The sequence below is a fragment of the Myxine glutinosa genome, chromosome 5, assembly GCF_964187855.1.
Source record: "Myxine glutinosa chromosome 5, kmMyxGlut1.1, whole genome shotgun sequence".
Classification (NCBI taxonomy): domain Eukaryota; kingdom Metazoa; phylum Chordata; class Myxini; order Myxiniformes; family Myxinidae; genus Myxine; species Myxine glutinosa.
Window position 1 is genome coordinate 18936406 of NC_136265.1, and position 25426 is coordinate 18961831.

The window sequence follows — 25426 nt, forward strand, 5'->3', positions numbered from 1 at the left end:
GCCGGCGCGGTGACCAGCGAGGCGCCATTTTGCGTGCTTGCTACCCTCGCTGTTTCGCTCTCCTCACGTGTCTCAATTTGGTCCTGGACCGACCCTGCTTCACTCTCCCCTACCGGACCCCAGCCGTCTTGATCCGCCATAGCGCGACTTTCAAAATTCGGTTTTTTATTTTTATATTTTCGTAAAACAAATTCAAATTTCGCCGTTATAATTTCGCGCGGGAAACGCGCTCCGAATCGATTCGGTCGAGCGCCGTACGCGCTCCGGCTCGATTTTCCCTCCCAAAATTTGGGCCTAACTAATTTAGTCCCGGGTTCGAATTCCACTCCTCGACACCAATTGTTACAGACGTGGCTTGGATGTTATTTACCGAGCGGTTTTATGGTATGACCACGTCTGCACAAGTTACCCGATTGTGCCCGAACGTTGACTAATCGCGCTATGCTAGACCAATGAAGGAAAAAGAAGACACACGGCTGGAATTAATACGACACGACACCAGGGATACGGTTCTCAAAGGTTGTTATTACAATAATGCGGAAGGTTTAGATTACAGGGACAAGAGGGAAACATAGGAAGGTGGGCACTTAAACACAATCTTATATTATTCCCAACAGACGACAGATAAACGGGACAAGGCTCACTCACACGGGGTTTGATGCAAAGGACAGGCGGGTAGCGATCGCTCCAGGTGCACCTGGGCTCAGGGCAGGATCACGTACGGTCCAGTTTAAGAGATGCGGTGGAGGTATTGCAGCGCTCGAGGGGTGGCGACTTCTCTCTCCAGGCTGGGGGCGCATCTGACGTCACATCCGGCGCGGGGCCGCGTATATCCGGCGGGGAGTGACACGCCCTCGGCTCGTTAGCTCCGCCTCGTGGAATCGGCACGTTGCTTCTCATTGGGTGCGTGGGGGGGTTACTGGCTCCGCCCCTGACGAGGAGCTGACAGCCAGCCCCTTCGGGGTAACGCCGTGGAGCGTATGGTCATGGCGGGTAACCGAGCCGGTGTGAGGACGCACACTCCCCGCCCCTCTGTTGTTGTAGTCGTAGTTGTAGTTGTAATTGTTGTTGTAATTGTTGTTGTTGTTGTTGTTTGGGGAAGAAGATGGGAGGAGGTATGGGAAAGGTCCTAAACTCACTACTGATGCCATATAATCACATTCTGGTGCAACGAAGAGTCATAATTAATGGAAACGAGGCCTTAACTGACATAGATTAAGAATAACTAGGAAGATGTCCGAAAGTTGGCTACGTGTGGTGCGGTGGACCTGGGCACGACATTTAATGGGGGAATAAGGGGAAGGTCGGCTCTACTGATTGTTATTTACATGCAATGGGACTAGGGAATGGGGGATTGGGGAAAGTTGGGGAGTATTGGAGAAAATAGGGGAATATTTACAAGCGGATATGGAGGCCAAATTCCATATTCGCAACAATATATATATATATATATATATATATATATATATATATATATATATATATATATATATATATATATATATATATATATATATACATGTGTATATATATAACTAAGAAATAGTAGAAACTCCACAGTACGAGCAGGGCGTCTCATTTGCATTGAATAAATAATCGTTAGATTAAATAAGACGTGGAAGTAGCTTCAGGACGTCGATCTTTAATTGTCGACAAGCTTTCGACCAACAAAGGTCTTCTTCTGAGTCGGCCCCAAGTTCAACGGAAGACCTCGTTGTCCGTTGAACTTGGGGCCGACTCAGAAGAAGACATTTGTTGGTCGAAAGCTTGTCGACAATTAAAGATCGACGTCCTGAAGCTACGTCCGCGTCTTATTTAATCTAACGATTATATATATATATATATATATATATATATATATATATATATATATATATATATATATATATATATATATATATATATATATATATATAGACTTGGCATTTAATATGGAATTTCTTTTTTTTCTTGATTTGGGTTTATTTCTGAACTCAGTATATCAATCTGGTGAGTTTCTTTTACCCTTCGGTGATGTCTTTGTTGAAAGAACCATGTCACTAATTGTCTTTCGCAGCAAGAAGTCAATAACAGGATTATATCACAGGTGGTGTGACAAAATGTAAGGACAGGTACATTTGACGATTGGCTTCACAATCGGGTATATAAGGGTTGTTGCGTTCTGTATTAGTGGAAAACAACTGCTGCACATCTACAAAAGTTTTGCCGCTTCCTCTGGAAATGGTCCATCAACTCGACAATGCTGTTTGTCATGGAGTGGTGGCTTTACGAAATTCTGGCATGAAACCGTGCTATTGCTCGGCAGTATGGCATCACTCAAGGTTATGGTTCAAATATCCTGAAACGAAATGCTCAGAGGGGTGTCCCTACTCCAATACCGAGGCCAGGACGTCCACGCAGAACCACAAGGAGAGATGATCGCCAGCTGCATCGGTTAGTCTGCAATGGCCGTACCAAGTCAGCTAATCGGCTAAGGGCTGAGTGGCAGCAACTGACAAATGTGCCTGTATCCAGAAGGCGAGTCAACCAACGACTGGTTCAAGCAGGCTATCATGCCAGGCGTCCCCTGAGAAAGCCACGCCTGACCAGACAACACATCCAGCGCCGATTGCGGTGGGCCAGAGAGCACCGTCAATGGCAGCCAGGACACTGGAATCACGTGACCTTCAGTGACAAGTCTAGATTTCTGGTCTATCGTCAAGATGGCCACGTCCGAGTATGCAGACAAGTGCATGAAGCCTACAACGAAGATTGTATAGTGCCAAGAGTCCAGGCTGGAGGTGGTGGGGTGACCGTTTGGGCTGCTTTTAATGCAGGGGGCAAAACTGACCTGGTTGTTCTGAATGGAAACCTGAACCAGTTCAAGTACAGGGCCATTCTGGAAGAAACATTGCTTCCATTTGCTCGTGTAGCCTTTCGAGGAAACTTTGTCTTCCAAGATGACAATGCATGGCCTCATCGTGCTCGCATGATCCAACACTTTCTTGCTGACCGTGGTGTAGAGCATATGGAGTGGCCTGCCATGTCCCCGGATATGAATCCGATAGAGAACTTGTGGGCAGAATTAACGCGTCAAATCGACAACTTGGACCAGCAGCCTACCTCTGTGCGTGAATTGCATATACTAGGGCGTGCCCGTACGTGGGTGCAAAAAAACATGCGTGCAAACAACAACAACAAAAAAAAACTTTGAAACCACGTGGCAGTAACGACCACAGAACCCCCCCCCCCTCTATTTACATGAAATGGTTTGGTCCATTCGCAAAGCCAAAGCGAACGGCTTGCGAGTACGGTAGAACCCCCCCCCCCCCCCCCTCTATTTACATGAAATGGTTTGGTTCATTCGCAAAGCCAAAGCGAACGGCTTGCGAGTACGGTGACCATACTTTGGGAACCACTTGTCCGATTAATTTCAAACCTTGAAAAGGCACATCCTCGGGTCCCCAGCAATATACCTGGCAAGTTTCAAGTATATCGGACCCGTGGTTGTCGAGAAACAGTGGTCACATACACACACACATACACACACACATACACACACACATACACACAGAGATTACTGGAATTATAGATAGATATATATATATACAGACTTGTCATTTAATAAGGAATATTTTTTTTGTGGGGGTGAACTTACTTTTCAAGATGTCTATGAACCAAAAGTTCATTGGAATTATGTTGAAATTATTCTAGATTTTGTTAATGTGACCTTTAAAAGAAACAAAAACCACATTTGACATTTCGAAACAAATAAATTGATCCTTGAAAGTGATGTAAACTGACGTCGAACTCAATTCATGGACATTACTGTGTTAAGCTTCTGTACGTTCTCCAGAAGTAGGTCTTTATTTTGCACATTAGACAAAAAATTTTTTAACAAAAACAAAAGTGAAATTACGATTGGGATTACGGACAGTAAAATTACAGTTCAGTACTTCGTGTAACCCCCACAAGCATTCAGGAGAGCACGTACACGTTGAGGCATGCTGTTCACGAGATTTGCCAAGGTTTGGACAGGAATCGCTTGCCATGCAGTGACAATAGCCTGCTGCAATTCACGCACAGAGGTCGGCTGCTGGTCCAAGTGGTCGATTTGACGCGTTAATTCTGCCCACAAGTTCTCTATCGGATTCATATCCGGGGACATGGCAGGCCACTCCATATGCTCTACACCACGGTCAGCAAGAAAGTGTTGGATCATGCGAGCACGATCCGTCAGCAAGAAAGTGTTGGATCATGCGAGCACGATCATTGTCATCTTGGAAGACAAAGTTTCCTCGAAAGGCTGCACGAGCAAATGGAAGCAATGTTTCTTCCAGAATGGCCCTGTACTTGAACTGGTTCAGGTTTCCATTCAGAACAACCAGGTCAGTTTTGACCCTGCATGAAAAGCAGCCCAAACGGTCACCCCACCACCTCCAGCTTGGACTCTTGGCACTATACAATCTTTGTTGTAGGCTTCATGCACTTGTCTGCGCACTCGGACGCGGCCATCTTGACGATAGACCAGAAATCTAGACTCGTCACTGAAGATCACGTGATTCCAGTGTCCTGGCTGCCATTGACGGTGCTCTCTGGCCCACTGTAATCGGCGCTGGTGGTGCTGTCTGGTCAGGCATGGCTTTCTCAGGGGACACCTGGCACGATAGCCTGCTTGAACCAGTCGTTGGTTGACTAGCCTTCTGGATACAGGCACATTTGTCAGTTGCTGCCACTCAGCCCTAAGCCGATTAGCTGACTTGGTACCGCCATTGCGGACTAACCGGTGCAGCTGGCGATCATCCCTCCTTGTGGTTCTGCGGGGACGTCCTGGCCTCGGTATTGGAGTAGGGACACCCCTCTGAGCATTTCGTTTCAGGATCATTGACACCTGACCTTGAGTGATGCCATACTGCCGAGCAATAGCACGCTGTTTCATGCCGTAATTTCGTAAAGCCACCACTCCATGACAAACAGCATTGTCGAGTTGACGGACCATCTCCAGAGGAAGCGGCAATAACTTTTGGAGATGTGCAGCAGTCGTTTTCCACTAATACAGAACGCAACAACCCTTGTATACCCGACTGTGAAGCCAATCATCAAATGCACCTGTCCGTACATTTTGCCACGCCACCTGTGATATAATCCTGTTGTTGACTTCTTGCTGCGACAGACAATCAGTGACATGGTTCTTTTAACAAATAAATCACCAAAGTGTAAAAGAAACACACCAGATTGATATACTGAGTTAAGAAAGTAAACCCAAGTCAAGAAAAAAAAAAATTCCATATTAAATGCCAAGTCTGTATATATATATATATATATATATATATATATATATATATATATATATATATATATATATATATATATATATATATATATATATATATACATATATATATATATATATATATATATATATATATACATACATATATATACATATATATATATATATATGTTGGAACCCATCTGTGGATCGGTCCCATCGGCCGATGGGTCTGACCCGTTTGCGGATCCGCAGATGGGTCGCCCATCGGCTGTGGATGCACGAGAAATGACAATGCAGACCCATCGGCCGATGGATCTGCGCCATCTGCGGATGTGTTGTTCACCTTGAAGGAATGTGTTGACAGAATGGTGCTCTTCAATCAGGTACACAGTCATTGGAATTACATGTGGTAGGAATTTAACAGAGATGATTTTAAAATGTTTTATTTTCTATTTCTACCCATCTATTTATACATTTTGTCAATACATTTTGTAATTAACAGATACATGGTAGTTTTAGTAAAGCTTTACATAACATACTCAACATTATTTACATACTTTACATACATAACATACATAACATACATACATAACATACATAACATACATAACATACATACATAACATACCATACATAACTTTACATAACATACTCAAGGTGAACAACACATCTGCAGATGGCGCAGACCCATCGGCCGATGGGTCTGCATTGTCATTTCTCGTGCATCCACAGATGGTCGCCCATCGGCCAACGGGTCAGACCATCGGCCGATGGGACCGATCCACAGATGGGTTCCAACATATATATATATATATATAATATATATATATACATATATAGATTTTTTCTTTTTCTTTTTCTTTTCTTTAAGAAACAGGAAGTAAATTCCTGCGTGGGGCTAGTGTGAAAAAATTCTGACTCAACCCGGGACGTATATATATATATTCTCTCAAAATCAAGGAAATATCTATTTCTGCATCTTTGAAGGCCCCAAATAGTCCCAACTAATATAATTGACTGGGTAAGTTTTTGGCTCGACCGGCTGGCCAGGCCTCACTTTCTACTGAAGACGACAGGAATTTGTCACTTGTTCCAGGGTGCCGGTGATAACTTGCCTACTCTTCGTGAAAGACCAGCCCGACAGTGGGGCGAGACTTGGACCCACGCGAGACAGGTCGAAGGTGTCTAACAAACGAATGTAGCGAGAGCAAATTGCCACGAGCTTGGTTGACGTTCACACCTGGAGTGGTTGTTGTTGCAGTTCGAGTGAATACAAAGGTGGTGCCACGGTCCCACAACTTTAGCTGAAATCCGATGTTTTGACATTTTCGACCATGTCTATGCTCATTTGGCTCTATCCGCACAATCGAGAAAACGGTAACTCTACGGAAGGCAAGAGAAGGGAAGTGATGCTACAAAACTTTCATATTTAACTTTTTTGTCAAAATTTGGACAAAGGTCTCCACCCTTGATTTGCCAAAGGTACGTCTCAAGATCTGAATGTGATGCTCCAATATTATGTAACTCCGTGTGCCCGACATAAAAATGTTTTCACCAGGTCGTGAAATCCTCAAGGGTTGCACCTGAAAACGAATTGGTTTGTCGAACAAGTAAGACCGAAGACCTTCAAACAATCGTACAATCGTTCGATCTTGAATGAAAGCTCTTGAGATTGGCTCCTCGGTCGTGACTGGTCTGGTCGAGATCTCGGAACACGACTGCAATCCGTGTGGCTTTGCCGGAGATTTGCGATAAACATTGTGTCGGCAAACAAAATGGCCGCAATGTCAGCAAAAAAAACTCACCAATTAGCTCGTAAGTAGATCTCGGGTGGACATCATTTCGGCCTACTTTCCACCGATTGTAGCCTTCGAATCCTTTGGACCACTCCAAACAACACAATCCCCAAAGTATAGCGATGCTCAAAAGCCCGTTTTCTTTTTCTTTCCTGAAGGTCTCTGTAGTGTCCATCTTGTTTATCCCGTGTTCCCCATCCCAGCCTTCTCCCTTCCACAGATCTCCTGATGTCCCTGTTCTCTACTGTTGTTGTGCTTCCCTCTCTCTCCCCCACTTCTCTCCCTTCCCCTTTATTATATGTTCTGTGTGTTCGCTCTTATATGAGCCTCGACTCAGCAGACAATTTTTTTTTTAACCCCGCAAAATGCACATCCACAAATTCCCAACTACTTTCTCGGGATATTGACTGCTCTCCACCAACCGCAGCTCATCGCCATCGCCATGGACCGTTTCACCGACGTGGAGATTCTGCGCGACGTCGCAACGGTAGCATGGCGCAGCAACATTGCAGCCTACATTATCCTGGATGAGGCCCATGTCTCGGCTTTCACCGATGCCTGCGAGGCTTGCAACCTGCACGCAGGTGTGCTCAAGGTACTAACACCTACTATCGCTACGCTTATCTTCTTCGTTCGTATGCGGCACACTGCTGCGGGGTAGCATCATTAGCCTAGGGTGAGGCTGTGTATCTGGTGCGGTGCCCTCTGCTGCTTCGGGCAGGAATTTGGAATTTGTTTCGGTAGCCGACTTGTGCAGTTTAACGTCCATCGGAGGGACGACAAACATTGATGATTCACCAGTCTGTGAAACACCAGGATGAGAGTTTATAGCTGGGTCAGGATTCAAACCTAGGCTAGATAGCTTAGAGGCGAGAGTGGGCACATCTAGGCCAGCCTGCCATGCCTGTGATACAGTCACAGTGTTACATCCCTCTTTCCTGAATTTTGTTTCTATAAACACTGCGACCAAGGAGTGAAGATGGAAGGGACATTCTTGAAAAATGAACAAACTAATCTCTAACAAATGAGGATTACAAAATTTGTAACTATTATAAAATAATATCACGTTATATTCACGATTTTTTTGTTTTTTTCTGGAACTGAGTGGCGTGCTGATGATGAGGGGTGTGTCGTTGAAGCTGAAGGGAAAGGTGTATGCTGCATGTGTGAGAAGTGTTATGATTTATGGGAGCGAGACATGGGTAATGAACGTAGAGCAGCAACGAAGGCTGGAAAGGGTGGAAATGCGAATGGTTCGACGGATGTGCGGAGTATCGTTGAGAGAGAGGAAGACAAATGATGAATTGTGAAAGATGATGGGAATAGAGCCTGTGATGGATGCTGTGAAGAGGAACAGGTTGAGATGGTTTGGTCATGTGTTGAGGAAGGATGAATGTGACCGGTTGAGAAGAGTGATGGAAATGAATGTAGAAGGAAGTAGAGGACGGGGAAGACCGAGAAAGACTTGGCTAAAGATGGTGGAAGAAGAAATGCGGGCAAGGGGGTTAACAAGGAGAGATGCAGAAAATAGGGCAAAATGGAGAACATTGTCATGGGGACCGCAAGGCTAACCCCCGCTCTAGCAGGGAAAATGGCCTTAAAATGACTGTTGTTGTTGTTGTTGTTGTTGTATTGCACACCGCACCTTTCCTATGCCATCTCCAGGCATTGCAAATCGTCATTGCTGGGCACCGAAGGGGGCTCGGCAGTGACACACGCTGAAAGGGAGTACTCAGTTTTCACTCTGTTTGTTTGTTTTCATGTTTTCTTGTTTGTTTGTCCGGGAGATATCTCAGCCATCCTTTGAGCTAGGAAGCTGAAATTTCGGCACAGTAGTGAGCAAGTCCTTTGTCAAAAACGGTATTTTTTGTTTTTTGATTAATCAATAAATTGAGGAGTTATTTAATTATTAGCGATTAATTAAGTAGGCCCTGGTGTTGGGCTAGCGGCTAGGGTGCCGGCTTAGGATATCCTTGGATCCTGGGTTCGAATCCCGGTCGATCGCTGAATTAACACCAGGGGGGTTGACTCAGCCTGTCATCCTTCCGAGGTCGGCTAATTGAGTACCAGTTCACTGGGTAATTCCCTGTTTGTCGTTAAAGGCGGCAAAAAGGGTTGGCGTCAGGAAGGGCATCCGGCCGTAAAACATTGCTTCAAAAAGGGGACCAAAAAACAACAACAACCACGGTTCCCGAAAAAGGCCAACCCCCGCCTTGCGGGGAAAAATGGCCTCTAAAGGTGGTTTTAATTAAGTACTTATTTAATTAATCAAATTTCCTTTCTCTTCTGACCATTAACTCAGGCACCTTTTGAGTTAGGAAACTGATATTTGGACATGCCAATGACCAGGTGATTTGGCTGCAAAGGCTATTTTTAATTTATTAATTAATCAATTAATCAATTAATCGATTAATTATTTAATTATTCGATTAATGACCAAAAAAATTTTTTTTTTTAAGTTACAGATTCTGATGAAATGGTGCTGGTTTATGTGTTCTCTGACCGAATTGATTAATAATTTAATTTTTTAATGATTATTATTTATTTATTTTCATTATTAATCATTTATTTATTTTCTTTCTCATTTGGCCAATATCTCAGGCACCCTTTGAGCTCGGAAGCTAATATTTGGACATGAGTGACCAAGTGATGTGGCTAACAAGGATATTTTTGATTTATTGATTAATCAATTAATCAATTAATCGATGAATTATTTAATTATTCGATTAATTACTAAAAAATAATAATAATAATTCAGTTACAGATTCTGATGAAATGGTGGTGGTTTATGTGTTCTGTGACCGAATTGATTAATAATTTAATTTTTTTATGATTATTATTTATTTATTTTGATTATTAATCATTTATTTATTTTCTTTCTCATTTGGCCAATATCTCAGGCACCTTTTGAGCTGGGAAGCTAATATTTGGACATGACAGTGACCAAGTGATGTGGCTATCAAGGATATTTTTGATTTATTGATTAATCATTTAATCGATTAATTATTTATTGATTAATCAATTAATTATTTAATTTTTTTATTAATGACTTGTTTAATTAAATTTCTAAAAGATACATCTTCAGATGAAGCACTAGTGGTTTAGTTATGCTATTAGCCAATTGATTAAGAAAATATTTTGTGATAATCTTTTATTGATTTTAATTATACAATTAATCAATCAATTATTGTACACCTTTCCCTCCCAATGCAGCCTCTATGAGCTGCACTGCGGTATTGCCGGGCGCCGGAGGCGCCCCGGCAATGCTGCGCTGTAGGATATTTAATTATTGGGCATGGGGGCGGTGTACTTTGAATGTATCTGTACTTGTTAACGATTTTTTTTGGACGACATTTATGTGCAGCATTATTCATTGGGTTTCTTCGACTGAAGGTGCTATTGTCCTCGATCATGTGGCGACAGCCTTGTGGCATATGGATTATCCTGATTTCCGTGTCCTCCCCCATACACCAGAACATGAGGGTGAGAAGTGTTGTAGGAGGAAGTTTTCAAACGAGATCTGGAAAGATATTGCGTGGACCGACGAGCCAAAAGTTCATGATGATCGACGGAGACAAGGCCCTCTGCGGATCGTACAGGTAAAATAAACACTACTAAATTAATCACCCATGTTCCAAAGTGTACTTTATATGATCAATTAATCACCTCGACTTTCACCCAAAACAGTTTCACGTGGACAGCTTCACGTCTCGAGAGGAACATCGTGACGGTGTTAACCGGACAGGTGGTGGAAAACTTCGACAAAGAGTTCCGAGTGCTGTATGCCACCAGTCGCCCCGTCCTCATGGATCGGCTCAAACTCGTGCCCGAGCCTTTGCGGCCAAACAATCCCACACGCGTCCCCTTGCCCTTGCCGTCCAGAAAGACTCAAGAAAGCACCTGCAGCCTTCGACACCCTAAGTATGCTCTCGTGCGTTCTGGATCGCCATCCTCCCGGAAACCGATTGCCTACCGAGAGAAAGAAGACGGGGACGAAATGCATGGAGAAGGCAAAGCGAAGGAAGGTGATGACTACGTTCAGAAAACAGGGGACCATCAGAAGGAGGAGGAGAAAGAAAACCATGACCTCCTGCTTCATGTCCCCAAGGGAATCGGAGAATCGAGGGCAGCCTCGGATGGTGCCGTAAAGGGGTCCAGCCAGGGAGCCGGAAACGGGGAAACGTCCGCTTCTAGTCCCGACTCCTTACAGGATTCGAGGCAGTGGAAGCGAGAGCAGTTTTTGAGGAGGAGCAGCAAACCTCTCATCATTACCACAGGTTCTGAGGGTGAAATTGACTCCTCAACCGAGCACAACAGTGCACACACCAATATAAACAAGTCACCCAGCGACAAAGTGGCTCATCAAAACGCAAACACCAAGAAGGCCTCTGCTTTCATCTCGAAACCATTGCTGATCGACGAGCTTCGAGGGTACGCTCACAAACCGGGCAAACACCAGCCGCGGATCCATCTGCAACGTGAAGTTTGGCCGTCGCCGCGACAGTGGCCTTGCGGCGGGCAACGCTGGGCATCGGACGGAACTTACGGTATGTGCCGGCAAGAAAGGGATCTCTCCCTCGCATCATCGTCCTCTTTCACCGACCGTTCTTGCAGCATGCTTCGAATTTGTGGGCTCAGCAGGAAGGACAGCATCGAGGTAAGTTTACCCGGAAGTAGTTTCATACACATTCCACTTATATATACAATTGACAGTGAACTCACTTCTGACTTTTTCTGGTAGCACGTTTGATCTCTGGAATATGTGAATCTGATTAAAACTGTTCTGTTAGAGCACAACGAGCATGCAGGTAATGTCATGCAGGTAATGTCAGACCAAGTCATCCGTCACATCTCCAATCATTTATACGGACAAAGATCTTTCACACTCCCAGGCCTTTTGTCATTACCTTGTACGATATCTTTCACCCAACTAATGATGACGTCCAGAGACTTTGTGGGCAAAAGTCTAACTCGTCCGGCAACAGAGACCCGACCGGAAGTAGCGATACAACGGAGCGTCGCGGAGTCGCCCCCAAAAAAGGTGGTTCTTACCGGGGTAAAGTACACGGCTAATCATCCCAGGCATGATAATCAGCACCATTGGCAGAATCTTCAAATAGCCGGCCAGGATGGATCCGCCCTTGGCGTGGCTCACGTTCTTGGCCGATAAGGACCTCTGCACCACGACCTGGTGACGACAATGACGTGGCAATGGAGCACGCAACGTTGCAAAACTCCTTAAAATCGGCCGTCACAAAGGGAGAACTGAACTCGGACGATTTCCTTTTTCTCATTTGATTGGCATCGCGTGGTGGCGGCATGCCAACCAGATGGGGGCACCGATTGTATTTAATCCACTGCAAGCCTCAACATCACATCGAGACATTCAGGGCCTGCGAATTACTACTAATTGCACCATTAGAATGACCCGATTGTTATGCTTCTAACAGTCGTCAATTATATGACAGAAGTCCCACTTCATGCCAGGTGTTGCAGGTAAATTTCCTGGTGGGGCACATTCACACGGAAACAGCAGAACAGAACAGATGATTATTATGATGGGGATGTTAGCGAGGGGAGCTCCTTCTCGGAGCGCGCCATCCGTCGGACGAGGAAGTAAAGTTGACCCCATCTCATCAACATTAAAGGTGTAGTTTTTGCAATTAACGCTAACCGTACTGGTGGGTAACAGTGAGGTGTGGGTACAACGTGCGTGTGGGTGCGTCTATAGGTGACTCTCCTGAGGCAGCGCCACTCAAACACTCACTCGCACGTCACAGCTTGCACACCAACCTAGGTGGCACAACGTGACTTGTGGAATCGAAGCACCATTAACTTGGCCCTGTTTCTTCCACAGCCTAAACATCCCAGTCGTACGCAGATCATCTCTGCCGCTGCTCTCTACAGGGAGTGGTTGCACCGGCGTGATTCCTCATCTCGCTGTGGCTCGCCCTGTCCAGGAACTCCGCGACCTCGTGACTTTTACACCACGACTTCTTCACGAAGGGGACACTTGGACAACGGCTGTCCCTTTCACGGAGAGTGTGCCTGTTTCCATCAGTCACGGCGCCTTCCTCAGAGACGCTGGTCCCACCACGGGCATCTCGGAGAGACCGGCAGGTTGCCAACTTTTCAAGAACATCCCGCTTGCTGAGGACAGCGGTGATTCAACCAACTTTTTTGCTCCAATCATGTCCCCCTGGGTCGCACTGACTTGCTGCACGTTCACCAGGGACAGTGGCATTGATTCATTGCAGACGCTCCATCTTGACAGGAGCAGGCGCTTCTTTACTCCTCTATTTCAGTTGGATACTTCTTTAACACTAGGAAGACTGTTAATTTTTCCTACCTAGACCAATTTCAGCAGTCATTTTGACTGTTCAAACACAGGAAGCAAGAGCAATTTAAAAAAAACGAAGTCAGTCAAAACTAGAACAGCACTCGGTAGAGCGCATGTCTCCACCAGGCTGAACAGTTTATGGTTTGTATCCCAATGATAGGCCGGATCTGGATTCGGACCCGAATCAAAATCTAATGGCTTGTTCTTGTCACATAACCAACTCATCCACCAAGTTTAGTCATAACTCATCCATAACCTTTTTAAATATCATCTTAAATATCGCTTTTCGCCAGATCTCCGAATGGTGAAGAATCACTTAAAAATTAAATAATTCTCATATCCGAATCCATATTCAGATCTTCACCAAAATCAAATCGATTAGTCCTCGTCTCAAACCCAACCTGTCCAAGTTTCGTCCAAATACGTTTATAACTTTTTGAGATATGCTGCTATATGTCATTTTTGGCCATATCGCCCAATGGTGAAGAATCACTTAAAAAGTTATACTAGCCGGATCCGGATCTTCATCAAAATCTAATCGATTCGTCCTCGTCACATACACTACATCTCCGCCAAATTTCGTCCAAATCAGTTTATAACTTTTTGAGATATCCTGCTATATGTCATTTTTGGCCATATCGCCAATGGTGAAGAATCACTTAAAACATTATACTAGCCGGATCCGGATCTTCACCAAAACCTAATCGATTCGTCCTCGTCACATACACTACATCTCCGTCAAATTTCGTCCAAATCAGTTTATAACTTTTTGAGATATCCTGCTATATGTCATTTTTGGCCATATCGCCAATGGTGAAGAATCACTTTAAAAATTATACTAGCCGGATCCCGATGTTCATCAAAATCTAATCGATTCGTCCACGTCACATACACATCTCCGCCAAATTTCGTCCAAATCCGTTTATGACTTTTTGAGATATCCTGCTATATATCACTTTTGGCCATATCGCCAATGGTGAAGAATCACTTAAATAATTATACTAGCCGGTTCCGGATCTTCATCAAAACCTAATTGATTCCTCCTCGTCACATACACTACATCTCCGTCAAATTTCGTCCAAATCAGTTTATAACTTTTTGAGATATCCTGATATATGTCATTTTTGGCCATATCGCCAATGGTGAAGAATCACTTAAAAATTATACTAGCCGGATCCGGATCTTAAATCAAAATCGAATCGATTCGTCCGCGGCACATACACTACATCTCCGTCAAATTTCGTCCAAATCCGTTTATAACTTTTTGAGATATCCTGCTAAAAGTCATTTTTGGCCATATCGCCCAATGCTGAAGAATGACTTTAAAAATTATACTAGCCGGATCCGGATCTTCATCAAAATCTAATTGATTCGTCCTCGTCACATACACATCTCCACCAAATTTCGTCCAAATCCGTTTATGACTTTTTGAGATATCCTGCTATTTATCATTTTTGGCCATAGCGCCAATGGTGAAGAATCACTTAAAAAATTATACCAGCCGGATCCGGATCTTCATCAAAATTTAATAATTTCGTCCTTGTCAGATACACGACATCTCCGACAAATTTCGTCCAAATCCGTTTATAACTTTTTGAGATATCCTGCTATAAGTCATTTTTGGCCATATCGCCCAAAGGTGAAGAATGACTTTTAAAATTATACTAGCCGTATCCGGATCTTCATCAAAATCTAATTGATTCGTCCTCGTCACATACACTACATCTCCGACAAATTTCGTCCAAATCAGTTTATAACTTTTTGAGATATCCTGCTATGTCATTTTTGGCCATATCGCCCAAAGGTGAAGAATGACTTTTAAAATTATACTAGCCGTATCCGGATCTTCATCAAAATCTAATTGATTCGTCCTCGTCACATACACTACATCTCCGACAAATTTCGTCCAAATCCGTCCACAACTTTTTGAGATATTTTGTTCACAAACGGACAGACAGATAAGGGTGGAAACATAACCTCCATGCACCTTTGGTGGGCGGAGGTAATTACTGTTTAGGCCTTCCTAGTGTTAAAAAACAAACCTGTCTATACAACAGCAATTATGGTGTGGTACTGAATTTGTCCTGGCAGGCAGGAAGTAAAACAACCCAATGTGTCTTTCACAAGATGGCCAAATGCAAAAATTAAATGTAATGCGACTGCAAGTTGCAAAATGGGGGAGATGAAACAATTGGGATTAAACACCTGAAAAGGAGATCCTCCTGTTTGTGAGAATCGCTTTCAACATTTGCCATGGAATGTAAGATAGTGACCACCAACCCACCTGATCCGAACACCAGTACCACGTGGCCATTATGGTAAGGCCAAAGGTCATTCCAGGCCAGGGCAAGTCGCCGTCGACCGGGTCACGGAAGAGGTGCATGGCGTCTGAGCGTGGCAGGTGGCACGTGGTGTTGGGGATGATTTTCCTTGGGATGGCCTGCATGTAGGCCTCTTCCAGATTGGAATAACCACCAATCTTTTCAAAGGCTGCAACGGTACAGTGAATAGGTCACAATTTCTCAAGTGGGATCCTCGTGATTTCGATAAGCCAGCAGCCCGAGTCTGTGAGAGACTCGGAGGGTTCCTGGTGGACAGGCCGGACATGCATATTAACATGAAATTAAGCCGGCTGTCCTATGAGAGCCAGCTTGGATACATAGCTGAGAATGAACAAGAATTGAAAACGTGGTATTAAAACTACTGCAGGTACAGTTACCATTGTTGTTATTTTGGAATTAAAAGATTGTTAAATTTAGGGTATTTGCAGAGAGGTGTCTGGATAGCTCGGTCAATAACATTCTTACCAGGGTCAGTCGAGTATTAAACAAACAAAAAAAAACAACCTCTTGTCCTGTGCCAGACGTTGTACTTCGGACGGTGATGTAAAGACAGCCGTCCCGTCTACGTTTAAGCTCCGGACGTAAAATGTCCTGCAGTGGCATCTTGAGAAAAAGTGGGCCATCTCTTGCTGCTCCTCTGCCCAAATCTAATATATAACTGTAGAGTTCATAGAACACCTTACCCCGCACTGTCTTGAGAAACAAGGACATGGGCGGGGTCTACGAGCGGCGGATTTGATTGGTCGTGACGACGTAAAATGCCGTAATGTTTCGTCCAAGTACTGCTAAGCGGGAGGATTTCGAAAATGTCAAAAAGGCAATTTGTGTTGAACAGTGTTCAAGTCGTGCAATTCAATTTAAATAAAATGCAGATTTTAAAAGTCGTATAAAAAAATTTCGGAAGTTTACCGCCGTTGATGCAGCGGCTTTTACACCACCCTGTGTAACACGTGACATTAGTTATTCGTGCCTGTTGTTTATGTCGTTTATAACATTCTTAAAAAACAGTACGCTTCCTGTTTGGGCTGATTTTCAATTTTGTTTGACTGGCAGACAGTTTGTCGACAGTCAGACAGAACTGACCCGATTGCTTAACCACACTTTTCACTTCGCGTTTGCGGGGGAATAATTGCGATACCTGTAGTAAGTAACAAGCTGCATGTGCGTAAGCGACAGGCATGCTAGGCCAAACAGCCCCATCCTGTGTCTCCATTTCCTCATTTAAGACACATTCAACATGGCGATGCCTTTGTAACTTGTTCATCACAAGATGCTGTTCCTTCGAGTTTACCTGTGGAACTTGTCACATGGTACAACACTGCGAGTGATGCACAATGATCATTTGACTTGGAACACCTTTTTACAAATATGGTGTCCTAAAAAACAAAATGCAGGACCTGTTTTCGCTTTTTGTCGCCATTACGTAAGAGGCAATACTTTTAGAAACCTACCTCGTGGGCTTAGTGGAAGAGGTTTTCAAATTGTGTCATGACGGATTACAAATGATTAAATGAACAAAACATTACACATGGACGAATCGGTCCTTTACTTAATATGACAAATGAATAAAAGATAAATGGAAAAACTCTGATGTGGTATATTTTGATAGAATCTCATTAAAATGTACATTCTTAAACAAGAACCTAAGATTGTACGAATTTGTCATTTCCAAAAGTGAGGTTCATGGTTAGTGATGTGGTGACGTAGCATCCGGCGGACTAACACGAATAGAAGAGAAAGATGGCGGCCTGCAAGTTCGAGCCGTGGGTCGTTGTGGGGAAAAATAAATAGATAAATATAAATCACCGGTAGGGATGGAGGATGAAACTGAGGTGGTGGTGTGGGTTAACCGCCAACTTGGAGCCGTGGGAGGAAGATTGGGATTTGACAAAGTGAAGGCGGTTGATCAACATGTGGGGGAAAGGGAATGGAGGAGAGCGATTGGCCCGAATTTTGGAACACGAGTCGAGGACAGGTGCGTGCACACATCCAGCAGGGGATGGGGGCGTGGATGTGCTGCTGATGCAATGCCCTCTGCTGGTCGTGGCAGGAAATTGTAATTTGGCCACGGTGCCGGTTCTAGCTCACCGACTCTTCACGAAGGACACCTTGGGATCTTCAACATCCACCAAACGGGACGCCCATTTAACATCCATCCTAGGGACGGCACACACATTGATGAATCACCCTGCCTGTGAAACACCGGTATTTCCTCTCTTTCCACCATTTTTTTTTCCTTTCTTTTACAGTGACGAAAGCTCACGGAGGAGTTTGTACATCCCGTGCAGCACAAAGACACAATTAGACATCAGTGTAGACATTATTAGGCAATTGACAAACGTATGTTCTACGGGATGTAAACCTGGATTCCTCTAAAGATCCTTGTCGACCTCTCGGTGAATGCAAAACATCTCACGCCAAAACTCATTTATCATTTGGAGAAGTTTTCGGAAGGAATACCAAAATCTTTTGCGTCACTACGAATTCGACAAAAGTTTGGATGTCTTCTTCCAAACCCCTAGAATTGCCACACTCGAGATGTCCAGTTTCTTGAATTCCCGAAACCAAACAAATTCCGGGAGAAACCTGATATTTGTCAGACCGCAGACGTATAATTTATTGATCTTCTCCACGCTTGACTTAAAAGGTTACCAGTGGGGCCACGACCCTCGTAAAGGACCTGAAAATCTGAAATATTGAAATAAAATGAAAAAAAAGTTATAATAAAATAATAATAATATAATAATAATAATATGAAAAAACAATGATAACAAGAAAGAGCAATTAGAGATTGCAGACCCTCACCAGTGTTTGTGTGGTTTATTGATGACATTGATTTATGTTCAATTCAACATGGCTGCCGAACCACATGATCGATGACATAAATAATTTAATTATCCCATACAATTTTTGTATAGATCATGCACAATAAATTTCAAACTGATCAGATCAAGCGTCCTACTTGTCTAATTATGACGTCATAATGAAGACACCGATGACTACACCATGAATATATGTTGTTCCCTATGAGGAGTACTTGACAATGAGACATGTTTCATTTTTCCCATGGAGCGGTTTTTGAGATATCGAGGTGAAAAGTTTCCAGGCTTTTCCAAGATGGCGCCCGTACTACGTGACATATGACGTCATAATTATAATTAAAAAAATAATACAGGAGGGGGCGATTTCTTGAGGACATCAAAAGGCGACATCAAAAAATTATATGGAAATATGGTGAAAATTTCTTGGCAATTGGACCAACTGTTACATATAAAAGCATACTCGTTCTGTGTGGACAAACAAAGAAATGGACCCAAATGCAATACCCTCCCATTTAGCAAAGGTAATAAAATATTAATAATAATAATAATTTAATAATAAAATTATACAAATATGAAAAAAGCTGCTGTGGATAATAAAATAATATGATACTAATATTATAATATAATATTATTATTAATAATAAATATAATAATAAAATGTGAAATATCTGAAAAAAATCTGAAAATATAAAATATCTGATATATCTCGAATATATCTGAAAATATAAATTATCTGATATATCTCTAATATATCTGAAAATATAAATTATCTGATAAATCTCTAATATATCTGAAAATATAAAATATCTGATATATCTCTAATATATCTGAAAATATAAAATATCTGATACATCTCTAATATATCTGAAAATATAAAATATCTGATATATCTCTAATATATCTGAAAATATAAAATATCTGATATATCTCTAATATATCTGAAAATATAAATTATCTGATATATCTCTAATATATCTGAAAATATAAAATATCTGATATGTCTCTAATATATCTGAAAATATAAAATATCTGATATGTCTCTAATATATCTGAAAATATAAAATATCTGATATATCTCTAATATATCTGAAAATATAAAATATCTGATATATCTCTAATATATCTGAAAATATAAATTATCTGATATATCTCTAATATATCTGAAAATATAAAATATCTGATATGTCTCTAATATATCTGAAAATATAAAATATCTGATACATCTCTAATATATCTGAAAATATAAAATAGCTGATAAATCTCTAATATATCTGAAAATATTAAATATCTGATATATCTCTAATATATCTGAAAATATTAAATATTTGATATATCTCTAATATATCTGAAAATATAAAATATCTGATATATCTCTAATATATCTGAAAATATAAATTATCTGATATATCTCTAATATATCTGAAAATATTACATATCTGATATATCTCTAACATATCTGAAAATATTAAATATCTGATATATCTCTAACATATCTGAAAATATTAAATATCTGATATATCTCTAATATATCTGAAAATATTAAATATCTGATATATCTCTAATATATCTGATAATATTAAATATCTGATATATCTCTAATATATCTGGAAATATTAAATATCTGATATATCTCTAATATATCTGATAATATTAAATATCTGATATATCTCTAATATATCTGGAAATATTAAATATCTGATATATCTCTAATATATCTGAAAATATTAAATATCTGATATATCTCTAATATATCTGATAATATTAAATATCTGATATATCTCCAATATATCTGAAAATATAAAATATCTGATATATCTCTAATATATCTGATAATATAAAATATCTGACATATCTCTAATATATCTGAAAATATTAAATATCTGATATATCTCTAATATATCTGAAAATATTAAATATCTGATATATCTCCAATATATCTGAAAATATAAAATATCTGATATATCTCTAATATATTTGAAAATATAAAATATCTGATATATCTCTAATATATCTGAAAATATTAAATATCTGACATATCTCTAATATATCTGAAAATATTAAATATCTGATATATCTCCAATATATCTGAAAATATAAAATATCTGACATATCTCTAATATATCTGAAAATATTAAATATCTGACATATCTCTAATATATCTGAAAATATTAAATATCTGATATATCTCTAATATATCTGGAAATATTAAATATCTGACATATCTCTAATATATCTGAAAATATTAAATATCTGATATATCTCTAATATATCTGAAAATATAAAATATCTGATATATCTCTAATATATCTGAAAATATTAAATATCTGATATATCTCTAATATATCTGAAAATATTAAATATCTGACATATCTCTAATATATCTGAAAATATTAAATATCTGATATATCTCTAATATATCTGAAAATATTAAATATCTGACATATCTCTAATATATCTGAAAATATTAAATATCTGATATATCTCTAATATATCTGAAAATATTAAATATCTGATATATCTCTAATATATCTGAAAATATTAAATATCTGATACATCTCTAATATATCTGAAAATATTAAATATCTGATAAATCTCTAATATATTTGAAAATATTAAATATCTGACATATCTCTAATATATCTGAAAATATTAAATATCTGACATATCTCTAATATATCTGAAAATATTAAATATCTGACATATCTCTAATATATCTGAAAATATTAAATATCTGATATATCTCTAATATATCTGAAAATATTAAATATCTGATATATCTCTAATATATCTGAAAATATTAAATATCTGATATATCTCTAATATATCTGAAAATATTAAATATCTGATATATCTCTAATATATCTGAAAAATATCCCATAGGCATGTTAAAGAGATTAAGTCCTGCATAGCTAGGTATCACCCTAACTGCTGCTACTACTACAACACCAATAAGGAAGTGAATTTGTTTCACTTTTTCCCAGACTCAGAGACTGTCAGAAATAAAACCCAGGCCGAGAAAAAGCAATGGACATGACGCACCAGGAGAGCTTTCGGGATGTGTAAACGTACGATTATAAAAACGGATTCTTTGTAGCTTACCTGTCACTGAGAGAACAATCGACCCTGCTATCATGACGACGGTTTGCAAAGCATCGGTGTACATGACTGCAGCCAGACCACCTGCGTGGGAAGAATACACAGTCATCAGAGCTCCGCGACTTTACTTAGGAATCCCATTCCATGGACGTTATTAAATGTCCCATGAGCTCACTTCACATTGCCTCTTACCTTCTCGAACGTCCTCCTTGTCTCCCACCCAGAAGCAAAGTGAAGAAAAAAAACAATTATCGTTATTAAAAGGGTTCCTTAAACCTTGTCTTCCTGTGGGATGTTGACAGTTGTCAGACTGTGTGTGTGTGTGTGTGTGTGTGTGTGTGTGTGTGTGTGTGTGTGTGTGTATGTGTATCTCTCTGTGTGTGTGTGTGTGTGTGTGTGTGTGTATGTGTATCTCTCTGTGTGTGTGTGTGTGTGTGTATGTATGTGTGTGTGTGTGTGTGTGTGTGTGTGTGTGTGTGTGTGTGTGTGTGTCGTTGGTTGTTTTTTCTGCCTATGTGGGTTTCAGAAGGTGGAATGGAGTTATCCACATCAGTCCCGATAAGGGGGCATGATTGATGGACCAAGCTCTGAAACTTTCTTGTAACCTACGCCACTGAAAATGGACGGAGGTTCTGTTTTTATCCCTGTCTGTCTGTTTGTCTGTGAGCACGATATCTCAAAAAGTTGCATGTAGACTGATTCAGATGAAACTTGGTGGACAGGTTTGTTGTGTGACAAGGATGAATTGATTCGATTTTGGTGAAGATTCAGATCCAGATCCTAGAAATCTATCAGTGATTCTTCACCATTGAGAGATAGAGCCAAAAAGGATATCTAACCCAATACCTCAAATAGTTATGGGAGAGTTATGACAAAATGAGGTGGATGAGTTGGGTAGATGACAAGAACAACCCGATTAGATTTACAGTATGTTTCAGCATCAGCGTAGTTCTACACAGGTATTTTTTGGCAATTCTCTTGCGCATTTGTTTTTTGTGACATGTTTGGTGGCCCTCTTCTACTGCGAGGTATTTGTACAGTGTGTGTGTATGTGTGTGTGTGTGTGTGTGTGTGTGTGTGTGTGTGTGTGTGTGTGTGTGTGTGTGTGTGTGTGTGTTGTGCAGAAGTGGATTGCCATTTCCTCTGTCTACATCTCTTCTTTTTTTTTTCTCTTTTTTTTGTATACTGAATCGAGGCTCGTGAAAGAGCTAACATTTACTTCACAAACAAATCAACCAGACAAACAAAATATATAAAAAGAGGGAGCGGAAAACAAGATGGGGAGAGAAGGGGAAGCACACACACACAACATTTGAGAGCAGGGAGATGTGTGGAAGGGAGAGGGCTTGGGGGGAGGAGGCGTGGGAAGGGGGGTGGGGGAGGAGAAGTATAAAACACGAGGACACCAAGGACTTCCAGGACAGAAGTTGGTATTTCAAAAAAGTGGAATTGGGGTGAAATTAGCGGGGGTAGAAAAGATCAAGGTTTTGGATGGGGTGTGTCTCTTGCACATTTGTTTGCGCGCTCGCGAGGTTTATGAGGTATAAAGAGGTTTATGAAATTTCATTCGCGGAGAGAAAAGAGTTATTGCCGGTGTCACGAAACAGATCCGCCCCCGAAACAGATCCGCCCCCCGGAAGGAATATATCTCTTCCTTTAGAAACTTATCGAGCAGTATTGGAGAAGCTTCAACAACAAACAGATTGTGAAGAATATTATATATTATATTATATTGTGAAGAATATTATATAGTATATTATCACCCCCCACCCCCTTCCCATGCCTCCTCCCCCCAAGCCCTCTCCCTCCCACAGATCTCCCGATGTCCCTGCTTTCCATCTTGTTCTCCCACTCCCATTATCATATATTTTATGTTTTATGTGTCAGTTTGTCTTTTTTGTGATCAATGTTAGCTCTTACACGAGCCTTGACCTTGTATACAAAAAAAAGAAGAAAAAAGACCGAGCTTGGAATAGTAAAGGGTATAAATTATCCCAGATACAATCGGATCTCACTAAAGGTGCGTTGGGTTACATCGGTTCAAAACAATCAACAAATTACCTGTGCCGACATCTATGGTATCGACACCGCAATCAGGGTTCACAATTTACCAGCAATGGTGTACAGCGCTGTCACCATCAGCATGAGGACGGTCGAGAGATAGAGGTTCCAACCAAGACAAACTTTGATAAACAATGCTCCGGAATACAGGTCTGTCTGAAAAGAAATAAAACAAATGGAACAATGACGTCACAATTTCGTTATCATCAAATAAACACAGCTTCCCTGTTTTTGTTACTTAATTCCAATACACTGCTGTTTGTTTATATACCATTGTTCACAGGCACATCAACAATATATTTTTGTTGTGGAGTTTCAGGGTGGGCAAAAGTGGTTGGAAGGTGAGGAATGAACACAGATATCACATTCACCTTTTGATGAGACCCTCTCACAGGTATCACAATCACTCCATAAGTATACAATCATCTATCAATACAAAGAGACTTCAGAAACTAACAAAAACGTTTAAATTCCACTTCAAAATTATTTTACGCCCCCTTACTGGCAACAGACGAAACGCAGACCTCGTTGACCGCACAAGTTATATATGACTTCAAATGCTTTGGTTGGGTCCATATAAAATGTCTTCATCCATAACATGATATTCGCTGCATTAAATCGCTTACATAGATAGCTCTGTTAATCGAAATATAGGTTTATGAAATTTCATTCGCGGAGAGTAGAAGAGTTATTGCCGGTGTCACGAAACAGATCCGCCCCCCGGCGATTCTGTACCGGTACAGATTCGCCCCCCTCGAAATAGATTCGCCCCCCTGCCACGAAATGGACTCTCCCCCGTGACAAAATCGCCCCCTCATAATATATATGTACATGTTTCAGCAGATATTCAAACTTGGAAAAAAGTGTAACAATTGTATGGCTCTTGGTGATTGTGGAAGAGTTATTTTACAATTAATCTACAACTAGAGCAACTGAATATTGGTGTAAACCAATAAAAATAAAACCATAATAACCATAAAAATAAATAAAAAATAACCAAAAACAACATGAAATAACATAAAATAACCCAAAATAACCATAAAATAACCATAAAATAACCATAAAACCATAAAAACCATAAAACCACAACCAAAATAAAAATAAACCAATAAAAATCTATCAATAATTACTATATCAAGTGTTCAATAATAAAATAACCAAAAAAATAAGCAAAATAAAATAACCATAAATAACCATTAAAATAACCATAAAAATAAGCATAAAATAAGCATAAAACCATAAAAACCATAAAACCACAACCAAAATAAAAATAAACCTAATCTCACACTCTTACTATGTCTCTCCGAAAAGATCGACTGGACAACCCTCCCATCTACTTTCTCAACAATCCTCTCCAAGAAGTTCTGTCGCTCAAGATTTTGGGTCTCACTATCTGCCATGATCTTTCTTGGGAAAACCACATTTCCAAGCTGGCCTGCAAAGCCAGTCGCCGACTGGGCATCCTCCGTCGTGCGAAGTCCTTCCTTGGCACACCTGAGCTCCTCACCACATACAAGGCTTTCATCCGCAGCTCAATGGAATACTGTTCTCCCCTATGGGCTGGTGCTCCTGCCTCACACCTAGCTCGGCTTCACGCTGTTGAAACCAAAGCTTTCAGAATCATTGGAATCTCCCGCGATGAAGCTATCTCTGAGGGCCTTTCACTCACTCACCGCAGGCAGGTAGGTAGGTGGTCTTTCTGTCTTCTACCGACT

General features: G+C 40.9%; 2 protein-coding genes across 4 annotated transcripts in view; one reads left to right on the plus strand and one right to left on the minus strand.

Annotated features, from left to right (window-relative positions):
* LOC144892212 (uncharacterized) overlaps nucleotides 1–25426 on the plus strand; it is a 623022-nt gene that overhangs the window by 395613 nt on the left and 201983 nt on the right. The gene's annotated exons all lie outside the window — the stretch shown is intronic.
* Nucleotides 1–25426, minus strand: part of SLC5A10 (solute carrier family 5 member 10) — a 49043-nt gene that overhangs the window by 16803 nt on the left and 6814 nt on the right. For all 3 annotated transcript variants that reach the window (XM_078777654.1, XM_078777655.1, XM_078777656.1), the window contains exons 6-9: nucleotides 23762–23867; nucleotides 21654–21734; nucleotides 15675–15880; nucleotides 12103–12238 (exon numbers count right to left, since the gene is read on the minus strand). In XM_078777654.1, coding sequence (XP_078633780.1) covers nucleotides 12103–12238; nucleotides 15675–15880; nucleotides 21654–21734; nucleotides 23762–23867 — 529 coding nt within the window. The remainder of the gene's footprint in view (nucleotides 1–12102; nucleotides 12239–15674; nucleotides 15881–21653; nucleotides 21735–23761; nucleotides 23868–25426) is intronic.